The following is a 13,244-nucleotide window of genomic DNA, read 5'->3' as shown; positions in this document are numbered from 1 at the left end:
TTGAGAGATACGTTTCATAGAGAAATTACTATGAGACAGCGAACCATAGTCGCCTTTCAGCGTGGAGCAGCCCTTTAATGCTGCTGGCATGTATTGTAAGTCAGCTCAGGAATTTTATTTCTGCTTGGTGGAGTGTCACTAATGCAATGCAGGATTTTTTTTTGTCACCTAAAAAGAACCTTTTAAAGTTTCAAGATTTGTGGCCAAGTTAGCGCCAATAGGAGTTTATGGAGGGTGCTTTTCTGGTTTTATAATCTTTTTAAACAATTCCATTTAGGCAGAACAAAAGGGCATTTTCACAGCAAGATGCAAAGTGGAACACATTGTTTAGTAGAAGTTGGTAGGATATATTGCAAGGGACAAGGCATTTGGTGGATGATAATCTTAGATATTTCATATTTGACCAGGACTTTGGACATATAAAGGGATACATATTATGAAAGATTGTCAACAAAGGGAAACTTAGGACAGGATTGTCCCCAATTCTGAACATTAGACTCTGTTTGAAGGGACGCTGGACTCAGTTCAGACTTTAAAGATGACTGAGGGGTTGAGCTACTGCAAGCGCTAGATCAGCACCGTAGATCACTCTCAGCGCAATAAGGGAGATCTGGTTTGCTTTTACAGCAGGAGCTGATAGTTTACTCCCCCCCCCCCTTTGTTTCTTCCACTGTATATTTGGATTTTAGCTTTTTAAATACATTGATATACATTTAGTGCTGGTGAAAGGTGCTAGATTTCCCACCCCGAAGACTCTGCCTCTTTTTCATCCACAGAGCAGGTACCTCACTGTGCATGTCGAGCCTGATCTTTAAGCAGTTAACAAAGCTGGAAACCAGCCGTGTCAGTTTCATAGAGGAGGAAGCCCAGGTATACAGAAGCGAAGTCGCTTCCCAAGAGTCACACGGCACGTCAGTTTCAGAATCAGGAACAAAGCCCAGGGCTCCTTCATCTATTCTGGTCCCCTGCCAAGTGGAACACGCTAACTCCATTCAAGTTAACGGGAATTTTGCCATCGCGAGGGCTTCGGGGTGGGCTGACCATAGTCGTAATTAGAGTCTCTCCAGCATTTAACAGAGGCCTGTTTGTAACCTGTGTTGCAGATAGGGTGCCCAGATGTTCTGATTTTATAGGGACAATCCTGATATTCAGGAGGAGGGGGAGGGTTCTTACATAGGCACCTATTACTCTCAACCCTTTGTCCTGATTTTTCACCCCTGCTAGCAGAAAGAAAGTAAAACGTATTCTGAGTTTCTCTTTTTTCCCCGCTATGGCAGGGAACAGTTAGCAGCAGTTGGCATTCGGGTTCCACCTGCCTGGGAATGTGGAGGGAGAAGAATTGCAAGCCAGGCTTTCTGTCAGGGAACGGTTTCCAGCACCCTAGCCTTCCAGTTCTCTTTCCTGGAAGCATGGAGCCCTGGCCTCAGCCCTCATGCTAGGCCAGCTCCATCCTCCCATCTCTCCTCCCTTCTATATAAGTCTCAAAGCAGAGAGCCAGGTGCCAGAGCATAGTTGCAAATGACCCTGAAAGCCCTGTGTGATGGGCTGGATTAGGCCCCAACGCCCCCTACAGGAGGCTATTGCCGCCCCCCATCCCAACAGGAGAAGCGGAGAAGAGGTCCTCCAGGCACTATAGAGTGGCTGTCTCTGCGGCAGCCAATCAGGACCCAGCAGAGGGGATATAAAAGAAGCTGCAGGGGTGGAGCTTGGCAGTTCCTTTCAGGAGCTTGAGCCAGCCAGGTCTATACCCTGACTGGGAGATCAGCACTACGGCTAGCTCCCAGTGTGAGCTGAGCTTAGATCTGGGTAAGACTCAGACTCAGTGGCCGAAGACCAGCCACAAGCAGAGACTTACTAGCACCGTGGACAGAGGCCTAGTCCGGCCCTGGTTCCAGGACTTTGAGGAAAACCGGACAACCAGGCAAGGATCCTGCTCAACGCCTCTTGGCCGCAGCAGGGCGCTCATCAGCGGGTGGACCTGTTACACCCTGAAATACCTACGTGTGCAGGGCGAAAGGGGAACAAACGCACTCCTGACCCGAGACGTTACAGGATGCTCAGAGCTTGGCAGTTGCTAGCAAAGAGTGTGGCTACATCTACATTGCGCATTCTTGCGCAAGAAGATATGCAAATGAGCCGCTGTTTTTGCGCAAGGGGCTTTCGCGCAAGAAGGAGCAGTCTACACTGCTCCTTCTTGCGCAAAACCCCCCTCTTGCGCAAGAGCTGTTCTGCCTGGAAAGTGGCAGAACGGCTCTTGAGCAAGAGGGGGGTTTTGCGCAAGAAGGAGGAGTGTAGACTGCTCCTTCTTGCGCAAAAGCCCCTTGTGCAAAAATGGTGGCTCGTTAGGTATGCAAATGAGGCACCCCGATTTTCATTGCCACGCCTCATTTACATATCTTCTTGCACAAGAATGCGCGATGTAGACGTAGCCTGTGTGTGGTGACCGAGAGGGAAGAAGAGACTTGATTCTCCCTGACTGTCCCCCTCCCCAGCATTACTAACCCACATAGAGTGAGAGATTCCCTGGTACCTTCCCTGTTATGCCCCACACCACAAGTGTGCTCAGTCCACCTGCCAGATAACTCTACACCCTAATCCCACACACTGCTTCAGCTCTGAAATGTGTGTGCGTGCATGTGGTTTCCCTCCTATGCTGGAGTGTAAACAGCAGTGATGCCACAAAACGGCTTTCATTGCTGGGAGCGGCATTTGCATCGGGGCCCGCCCACCCACCAGTCGGGGGTGGTATGTTGATTATACCATATGAATTGACTTTAATTAGCAATCATTAACCCTTTGAGAGCTGCCGAAAGATGCCTTTTGGAAGGAGTTCCTAGAGTGAATGATATTGCAAAACCGGACTCTCTTGATAGCCTGATCCCGTTCTCTTAGCTTGCATCAGTTTAACTAGTTGGTCCTGTTTATTAGCTGAGTCCAGAGGTGTGCATCAGAGCCTCGCAACTGTGTCCTGTACAGAGATGGAGGGGAGGGCGTAAATTACGTAGGAGCTGGTGGTTGTGGTACACGTAAGTGCCAATGACACAGGGAAGGGTAGGAGAGAGGTTCTGGAGGCCAAATTTAGGCTGCTAGGAAAGAGACTGAAATCCAGGACTTCTCTGAAATGCTTCTAGTTCCACGCGCAGGGTGAGGTAGGCAGGCAGATCTTCAGAGTCTCAGTGCGTGGATGAGATGATGGTGTAGAGAGGAGGGGTTTAGATTATGGTGGGGGGAGGGATAGCTCAGTGGTTTGAGCGTTGGCCTGCTAAACCCAGGGTTGTGAGTTGAGTCTTTGAGGGGGCCATTTAGGGATCTGGGGAAAATCTGTCGGGGATGGTACCTGGTCCTGCTGTGAGGGTAGGGGACTGGACTCAATGACCTCTCAAGGTCCCTTCCAGTTCTATAAAAAAGAAATTATTAGGAACTGGGGAAACTTTTGGGAAAGGAGGAGCCTATACAGGAATGGTTAACAATATTATCCGGTGGATAATATACAGCAAGGATGGGCTCCACCTAAACCCAGACTGCTGGCATTTAACATTAAAAAGGTCATAGAGCAGTTTTAAAATTTAGGGCTAGGGGAAGCCAATGGGTGCAGAGGAGCACGTGGATCAGACAGAGACATCTCTTGGGGAGGCTCTATTAATAGAGATTCTCTGTGCTCTAGTAAAGAGGAGTGGAAGGAAGATGATAAAGTATGGGTCAGATCAGATGAGGAGCAATCAAATGAGAAAGAGTCTAACACATCAGGAAATGGCAGACCGAAATAGTGACATTTTTCAAGGGCTTATCCACAGACCCTAGAAGTTTAAATAACATGATAGGTGAACTAAAGCAGCAGTTCCAACCACTGGTCTGTGGACCTGTGGCCGGCCGCAAACCGCTGCCTGCTCAGCCATGGCACTCTGCCGGGCCTCACCCCCAGCTGCTAATGAGCTCCACCCGCTGGGGAGCTCCGTTCCCTGTGCGCTAAATATTCTCCTCCCAGCCTCCCAATGTGAGTGATGCTGCAGGCTGCCCCATGTGCCGCGGCTGGAGCCAGGCCATGGTGAAGCTGTTCCAGCTCCGGTGGCAGCCACGCGACCTGGCTGGTGGGCTTGCATGCTGGGCAGCTTCCCCATGTCCTTTCCAGTGCAGGCAGCGTGTTCGGGACCAGGGAGTGGAGCCTTCACAGCCATGAGCGTCCAGTAGGGTCCCCCAGGGGTCTGTTTTGGGACCAATCCTATTCAACCTATTTATAAATGATCTGAAGAAAGGGTTAAACAGTGAGGTGGCAAAATTGGCAGTTGATACTAAACTACTCAAGATAGTTAAGACCAAAGCTAACTGTGAAGATCTCATCAAACTAAGGATATGTCTACACTTGCACCCGCTTTCGAGAGAGGGAAGCAAATGTCGACATTCGACATTGCAAATGAAGCCGGGATGTAAATATCCCGTGCTTCATTTGCTTATTCATGTTATGGCACTATTTCGAAAAAGAAACGCAGTCTAGACAGTTATTTTGGGAGAAAACCCTTCTTCTGAAATAACCAGTAAATCTCATTGTATGAGGAATAAGGGTTATTTCAGAAGAAGGGTTTTCTCCCGAAATAACGGTGTCAACACAGCGTTTGTTATTACAAAATAGGGTATTTCGAAATAGCGGCGGTCCACAGTTATGCAAATGAAGCGTGGAAAATTCAAATCCATGCTTCATTTGCAATTTTGCTCAGCTGCATTTGCATCCCTCTCTCGAAAGAGGGTGCAAGTGTAGACATACCCAAAGTGATTGGGCAATAAAATGGCAAATGAAATTCAATATGGATAAATGTAAAGTAATGCACATTGGAAAAAATAATCCCGACTATACGTACAATACGATGGGGACTACAACTACTCAAGAGAGAGATCTTGGAGTCATTGTGGATAGTTCTCTGAAAACATCCACTCAATGTGCAGTGGCAATCAAAAAAGCAAACAGAATGTTAGGAATCATTAAAAAAGGTATAGAGAATAAAACAAAGAATATCTTATTGCCTCTGTATAAAACCATTGTACACCCACATCTTGAATACTGCGTACAAATGTGGTCACCTCATCTCAAAAAAGATGTCTTGGCATTGGAAAAGTTTCAGAAAAGGGCAACAAAAATGATAGGGTTTGGAACGGGTCCCATATGAAGCGATATTAAAAAGACTGGGACTTTTCAGCGTAGAAAAGAGGACACTAAGGGGAGATATGATAGAACTGTCTATAAAATCATGACTGGTGTGGAGAAAGTGAATAAGGAAAAGTTATTTACGTGTTCCCATAACTAGGAACTAGGGGTCACCAAATGAAATTAATAGGTAGCAGGTTTTAAACAAAGAAAAGGACGTTTTTCTTCACACAGCGTCTTGGCCTGTGGAACTCCTTGCCAGAGGACATTGTGAAGACCAGGTCTTTAACAGGGTTCAAGAAAAAACTAGATATATTCATGGATGGCTCTGAGCCAGTCTGGGTAGGAATGGTGTCCCTAGCCTCTGACAGAGGCTGGGAATCGGTGAGGGGATGGATCGCTTGATGGTTCCCTGTTGTGTTCACTCCCTATGGGGCATCTGGCATTGGCCACTGTCGGAAGACAGGACACTGGGCTAGATGGACCTTTGGTCTGACCCAGTGTGGGCACTCTTGTGTTCTCATGCTCTTAATATAGTCCAGACTAACAAGGAGGGGAGGTTATGTCAAAAGAATTCCAGCACGGAACCCTAATCAGCCATAAATCTCAGCAGCGGGCAGTTCTTTGAGGCTAGGTATGAGCCGCACAACTGGAGCAGGCTGGAGGTTAAGGCTAAACGTTGACTGAAAATCAAGGGAACCCGCTAGGGTGCTGGTGGTTTATAGCCTACTTTGGAAAGATACCTAATGAAAGTGTCAAGCAAGTAGATCTCTTTAAGAAAGAAAGAAACAAAGCCAAATCTAAACAGCTTTTCCCCCCTTAATGTTGCCACCCCGTGATGAGAGTTCAGTAGGAACCGGGTTTACAACCACATGTGTTAATGAAACTGCTTCTAATTAGATTCTACAAAACTTGGTAGGTGCTGCTAACAGCTGAAGGCAGCTGTGAGGTAAAACATCTGGATTTTGTTCCCGCAGCTCAGTGAAATCGTTTTCAACAGGTTTCTGTCATGTCTGCAAACAGCTGTTGTCCAGAAGGATCTGTGTCCGTCTAAGCTGTCCTGGGGGGAGATGAAGGCAGATTCCTTGAGACTTTGGGTCTGTAGTCAGGACCCACTCCTCATGGAGCCGTGTCTCGTAGATAGAGTAGCAGGCAGTGGCTCAGAACATAACTACTTAGTGCCATCCTGGGGCGACCCTCTCTGGGAGGTGGGTCAGGGTGCGGGGGTACGATGGGAAGCAGGATTTGAGTAGGGGAGGGGCAGTCATCATACGAAAGCGAGTTTGGGGGAGGTTGAAAATTTAGGTGTTTCCAAGTCCCATTTTGCCTCCATCTACCTCTGACTGTGACCACAAATTGCTTGTCCAGTCAAAGTATGTGATCTCGACGTATTATCCTCCTCTCCGATAATCATGTGTAACTCTCATTACAAGTGTCAGTCCTCCCTCTTCAAAATCCCCTCGGGGGTCCAATTCTACTCAGTGACAGCGAAGCAAAAGCAGAACGGGGCAGATGTTACTGAGAGCCGAAGGCGGCGGTGTGGGTTTTGAATGAGGGATGCGGCTGCCCAGGTGGCCTGTGAAACCTGGTGGAGGGATTTCTGATCATTGTGCTTTTCTCGCCCTCAGCGAGTGCCAATATCTGCAACGTTGTCCTGATGAGGCACACGGAGCTGGAGGAAGGGATTGACGTCCTGGACAGCAATGGGAACATTGTCGGATCTTCCAGAATTGCTGCCAAACATGTATGTACCTGCAGGGCTCCCTGGTTCTCTGTGTCCCCACCTGCTAACCATGTAGGTACCTGCAGGCTCCCTGGTTCTCTGCGCCCCCACCTGCTAACCATGTAGGTACCTGCAGGCTCCCTGGTTCTCTGTGCCCCCGCCTGCTAACCATGTAGGTACCTGCAGGCTCCCTGGTTCTCTGCGCCCCCGCCTGCTAACCATGTAGGTACCTGCAGGGCTCTCTCGTTCTCTGCGCCCCCGTCTGCTAACCATGTAGGTACCTGCAGGGCTCTCTGGTTCTCTGCACCCCCACCTGCTAACCATGTAGGTACCTGCAGGCTCCCTGGTTCTCTGCGCCCCCGCCTGCTAACCATGTAGGTACCTGCAGGGCTCTCTGGTTCTCTGCGCCCCCGCCTGCTAACCATGTATGTACCTGCAGGGCTCTCTGGTTCGCTGCACCCCCACCTGCTAACCATGTAGGTACCTGCAGGCTCCCTGGTTCTCTGTGCCCCCACCTGCTAACCATGTATGTACCTGCAGGGCTCTCTGGTTCGCTGCACCCCCACCTGCTAACCATGTAGGTACCTGCAGGCTCCCTGGTTCTCTGTGCCCCCACCTGCTAACCATGTAGGTACCTGCAGGGCTCCCTGGTTCTCTGTGCCCCCACCTGCTAACCATGTAGGTACCTGCAGGGCTCTCTGGTTCTCTGCGCCCCCGCCTGCTAACCATGTAGGTACCTGCAGGGCTCTCTGGTTCTCTGTGCCCCCGCCTGCTAACCATGTAGGTACCTGCAGGGCTCTCTGGTTCTCTGTGTCCCCGCCTGCTAACCATGTAGGTACCTGCAGGGCTCTCTGGTTCTCTGTGCCCCCGCCTGCTAACCATGTATGTACCTGCAGGGCTCTCTGGTTCTCTGCGCCCCCACCTGCTAACCATGTAGGTACCTGCAGGGCTCTCTGGTTCTCTGCGCCCCCGCCTGCTAACCATGTATGTACCTGCAGGGCTCTCTGGTTCTCTGTGCCCCCGCCTGCTAATCATGTAGGTACCTGCAGGGCTCTCTGGTTCTCTGCGCCCCCGCCTGCTAACCATGTATGTACCTGCAGGGCTCTCTGGTTCTCTGCGCCCCCGCCTGCTAACCATGTAGGTACCTGCAGGGCTCTCTGGTTCTCTGCGCCCCCGCCTGCTAACCATGTATGTACCTGCAGGGCTCTCTGGTTCTCTGCGCCCCCGCCTGCTAACCATGTATGTACCTGCAGGGCTCTCTGGTTCGCTGCACCCCCACCTGCTAACCATGTATGTACCTGCAGGGCTCTCTGGTTCTCTGCGCCCAGACATGCTAAACACGTATGTACCTTGTGGGTTCCCTGCAGCTGTGCACACGCACACATAAGACATGTATGTACCTGTGCAGATCCGTGGATCTGTGCACACATACACAGCTGGCCTTTAGGACCAATGAAGCCCATGTCTGTGGGAGAGCTAGAAACAAAGGAGAATCACAGTTGTCAGTTACTCAACTGGGGTGGTTTAGGCCTTAATAATCATCCAAGATAAATCAAGATCTTGAGGTTAATTACCTGCTTTGTGGAGACAACTATGGTGAGTACTCAGAAATCTGGGGGCTTTGTTGTGCATGATGGATTAGGGGTACCATTGGGGTAGAAGCTGCTTTTGAGTATTTGGTCCAGAAAACCTGGTTTAGTCAATCAAGATTAATGAGAGTAAGAATGGTAGAAATGCTCCCCGGTCTAGTAGCAAAAGGCGGAGTGAGAGCCGGTGGGTGAAGCTAGACACATTCAGATAAGAATGTACGGCACGGGGTTTTTCAAGTGGTCACTAAATCAACTTCCCTAGACCTCTGATTCTTCAGCACTTGAAGTCCTTAAATCCAGCCGGGCTATTTTTTAAAAATCTGTGTTCTAGCTCCCCCAGAAGTTGTGGGATTGATGAAGGAACGGGCATGTTATGCTGGAGATTAGATTAGAGGATCGTAATGATCCTTCTGGCCTGAAAAATCTAATATCTCTTCAAATGAGAGCCTCTTGTTCACTCCCAGCTGGTCTGAGGATTTCACTGGGGAAGCTATAAGCATTTCACTTACGAGTATGAAGCAGAGATAACACGCACCTTTTTACAAATGAGAAAAACTTAGTTTTAGATTAGCTCTTTAACCCATCCTGTGCCGAATGACACTAGCTACCATGAACCAAACCTTTGTAAGGAGACTCCAGCTGTTTTTATTTCTCTTGTTAACACCTGGTTTGCTCCTCCCCAACTTTCTGAACCGGCGATTCGGGGCATTCCAGCTCTGGGAGGGATGGAGCATAAATCCAGTGATTTGCACACACCAAAAGTGAAGGAAAGGGGAGGGAGGAACCGGTAAGTGCAGTTCCCTAGTGCATGAGAGGCATGTGGGGGAAGGGAGCAGCCAGAGGGTCTATGGGCTGCAGGTGACGTGCCCACCGCTGTTCTAAACTGTCCTATGCTCCATATATTTGGACTTTCCTGTTTTCTCTTCTTGAGTAGCTTCGTCTCTGGCACAGCAGCGGATTGTCTCCTTGAACCGGGTGCTTTTCTAGTGGGTTTTAATGTGCAAGGTGAAGTGTGCAGTGGCACACGCCCAGGCAGGGTTGCTCATAATACACAGGGTATCTAATTTACCCTTCCAGGTGCCTGCCTCCCTGTTAATGTCGCCATGTGACTGAAGGGGAAACTGAGGCACGGAGCTGTTAAGCAATTTGCCGAGGGGCTCAGAAGCAGGTGGTGTTAAGAGCGGAAGCAGGTTTCCTGACTCGCCCCACCCGATCTCTAGCCCAAGACCCCTCTGGGTCCTAATGTCAGGCCAAAGGGCGCAGGCCCGGGTCCTGAAGGGTAGCCAGCTTCCCAGCTTCCATTGATTCAGTGGGAGAGAAGCAAGTCAGTGTCTCTGAGGACCTGGGTTTGGCTGGTTGCCTGGCAGCTCCTTTTGAGTGCCCAAGCTCCCGGCGGTTTGCTCTGTGCAGGAGAGGGCAGGGCAGCACTTGGCGGGGTGGAGAGGTGAGCCGAGCTGCCCTCCCATGTTGCTGCTACGGGCGGGTTCCCCGCACGAGGGGATTGGAACACAGCGAAGGGGGAAAGGGTGGGGCCGTTCAGCCGCCATCTTGCCTCGCGCACCAGGCCAGGCAGCTGTGCTGTCCCCCTCTCCTCTCTCCGTTCACCTGGGCTCTGCTCTCCCCAGCATCTTAGCCACAGTGTTTAGACTCCTCAGTTCTCCTCCTCCCAGCTCTGCCTGCACAGCCTCCTTCCTCAGCCAGTCTGCTTCTGGCAGCACCTGGTTGTCTCCCTCGTGGGACCCCTCCCAGCACCCCTCGCATGAGAACATCAGAACGGCCAGACGGGGGCAGGCCAAAGGTCCATCCAGCCCCGTGTCCTGTCTGCCCACAGTGGCCAGCGCCAGGTGCCCCAGAGGGAGTGAACAGAACAGGGAACCATCCAGTGATCCCTCCCCTGTCGCCCACTCCCAGCCTCTGACAAACAGAGGCCAGGGACACCCTCCCTGCCCATCCTGGCTAACAGCCATCGATGGACCTGTCCCATGTTCCCTCTAAGATTTTCCATCCATGAGCGGAGTGTTTTGTGTCTCATGCGCCAGCAATGAGGTCGTGTGTGCTGCCGTGGGACGCCCCCATGGCGCAAACCCCCAAGAGACTCCTAGGTAGAGTCCCCTCACCTTGTGGGGAGAAGGTGAGACATGCCCCCCCTCCTCATGGGGCTGGCTGTGAGTCCCCACTTGGGGTAGAGGGAAGCAGCTGCCAGCATCCTGGGCTTGCAGGGGAGAGGTGTTGGGGATGGGGCAGTGACACGTGAGGAACGGGGGGGAGGGTTGACAGAGCATTGCGGGGGCAGGAGCTTCTGAAGGGCAAAAGAGAGGTGTGGGAGGGGTCAGAGATGCAGGGGGCTCGAGCCCCAGGAGCAATCACACCACAGCCCCGCTCCAGCCTTGGACAGCCTGCCCGCAGAGCAGTCGGGAAGCCACTACAGGCCCGTACGCAGGAGCTGATCCATCCCTGCCCCTCCCCTTTTCCCCCAGCTGTTTGCAGGTTCCTGCTGTGGGAGGGAGGCGGGGAAAGAAGCAGGGATGGTGCACGAATCAGGTGATTCATGGGCTCCAGAAGTGCTGAGAGGGAGGGCGAAGGAGCAAGTAAGTGCAGGGTCCCTGTGCACAAGAGACTCATGGAGGAGAGAGGCAAAGGGGGGTCACGGGGCCGCGGGTGGAACCCCTGTGGGCTGCTGCGGCCCACTGAAGTGCAGGAGGCCCCTCATGCGACCGACCCACCGTTATCGGTTGCCCATCCTTGCTCTACAGTCCAGCAGACAAAGGTGTATCTAACACAAGATCCAATGGCTGGAAACTGAAACTAGACAAATTCAAATGGGAAAGAAGGTGCCAGTTTTGAACAGGGAAGGTAATTAGCCATTAGAACAACTTGCCAAGGGGTGTGGTGGGTTCTTCATCACTGGCCATTTAAAAATCAGTTTTAAAATGTCCATCACTGGAGATTTTTAAGAGCAGGTTGGACAGACACCTGTCAAGGATGGTCCAGATGGTGCTTGGCCCTGCCGTGAGTGCAGAGGACTGGACCTGATGACCTCTCGAGGTCCCTTCCATTTCTAGCGTTCTCTGAGTAAATATTTTTCTGAAGAACTGCTCTAGCTCAAATAGGAATTAATTGAGGGAAGTTCTCAGGCTTGGGTTATGTAGCAGGTCAGACCAGATGTTCACAGTTGCCTCTTTCGGCCTGACAGTCTACGAATCTACATGCAAGTGACTGATAGGAACCTTGTTATCAGTCTTGGTTGTTGCATTACAACCATATACCCACCATTCAAAATGCCAGGGGAAGGATGTGTGTCCCAGTGGATTGCTTGATCAATCAAGGCATACGCTGAGACCAGTTTTAAGTGTCTGTCTTCTCTCTCTTTTTTATTTCAGGCACTGATGGAGACAGCCCTGACTAGAGTAGTCCTGCCAATGCCTATACTGGTTCTACCTCCAATTATTATGTCTCTTCTGGAAAAGTAAGTGTTGGATGATGTGGGACAAGGGGAAATAGCCAAGGGGCAGTGAGAGACAGCCTTTGTGGGTAAAGATGTGCAGTTTAGGATATGTCCGCGTAACACCGACAGGCAGAACCGGACCTGGGACCTCTGGAGCTTCGTGTATGAAGTCTCTCCAGAGCTTCATGTGTGAGGTCTCTCCGGAGCTACGTGCATGAGGTCTCTCCGGAGCTTCGTGCATGAGGTCTTTCCGGAGCTTTGTGTATGAGGTCTCTCCGGAGCTTCGTGCATGAGGTCTCTCCGGAGCTTTGTGTATGAGGTCTCTCCAGAGCTTCGTGCATGAGGTCTCTCCGGAGCTACAGCCTGAACTAAAAGCCTCTAGTTCACCTCTACGGCCTGAACTAAAAGCCAGTGAAAGTTGCGGGGGCGGGGAAGGGGTTCATCTGGGATGTCTCTGAAGTCCAGGATGCACTTCTTCAGCTAAGGGATGTATGTAATCCACACACCTGGGAGATGGGTCACCGTCCCACGGAGTGGCACTGAGACAAAGAAGGAGTTTGCTCTATAGCCTCAGCTGAGCGCCAGTGGCTTTTAGCGCTAGCAAGCAGAGGTTCATGGACTAAGCTCCAGAGGTCTCAGGTTTCCACTTACAACACTGACAGGCAGAATCAAACCTGGGACCTGTAGAGACTCATGCTTCTGTCTCTCTGTAGGTGGTCTCAGTGCCACTCCATGGGACAGTGGACCTCCCACAGCAGCTGTGTGGGTTACACCTGCTCTGGAACCGGAAGGCGTCATCCTCCCCTTCCCTCTCCCCGCACTAGAGACATACCCGTGCTAGCTCTAGCTAGAGTGCTGAAACTAGCAATGTAGCCACAGCAGTGCAATCAGCAGGAGGGGCCAGTCCCATCGGAGAACCCAAGTGTGGACTCGGGTCAGCTAGCTCTCCCATGCGGCCGTGGCTGCTCTTCAGGTTTCAGCTTGTGAGTTTGATCGGAGCTAGTGTGAGTGTGTCTGCCTGAGCCAAAAGTTACACCCTCAGGCTCCAGCGTGGCCATTCACTGTGATTTGAGAGGCAATTCCCTTGTCAAATAGGCCAAGGACAAAAGTGTCCTCCGGTGCAGAGCAGCGATTGTATTGTCAGACGCTGTACTGCTCTTTTGGCCAGTGGTGTCGAATAACGTAGCTTCAATCTCAGTTTTAGGGCTTCTCTTTAAAAGGAACAAGAAGAAAACTTCTCTCTGAATTGCTGCAGCTGGTAGACCCACCTTTTCTTTTTAGGGGCCTGAGCCCAAACCCAGCGTATTCAGTGGGAAAAAATCCCCGTTAAATTCTGCGGACTTTGGATCA

At 51.1% G+C, this 13,244-nt stretch overlaps 1 protein-coding gene across 2 annotated transcripts in view; it reads left to right on the top strand.

Moving 5' to 3' along the window:
- The window catches only part of SFXN5 (sideroflexin 5), a 199,691-nt gene that overhangs the window by 126,843 nt on the left and 59,604 nt on the right, over positions 1-13,244 (top strand). For both annotated transcript variants that reach the window (XM_075931041.2, XM_075931042.2), the window contains 2 exons: positions 6,766-6,881; positions 11,830-11,915. In XM_075931041.2, coding sequence (XP_075787156.1) covers positions 6,766-6,881; positions 11,830-11,915 — 202 coding nt within the window. The remainder of the gene's footprint in view (positions 1-6,765; positions 6,882-11,829; positions 11,916-13,244) is intronic.

The sequence above is a fragment of the Pelodiscus sinensis genome, chromosome 4 (assembly GCF_052426305.1).
Source record: "Pelodiscus sinensis isolate ZL-2025 chromosome 4, ASM5242630v1, whole genome shotgun sequence".
NCBI classification, from domain to species: Eukaryota; Metazoa; Chordata; order Testudines; family Trionychidae; genus Pelodiscus; species Pelodiscus sinensis.
The sequence above is the reverse complement of the archived record's forward strand: the minus strand, read 5'-3'. Positions and strand labels throughout refer to the sequence as shown.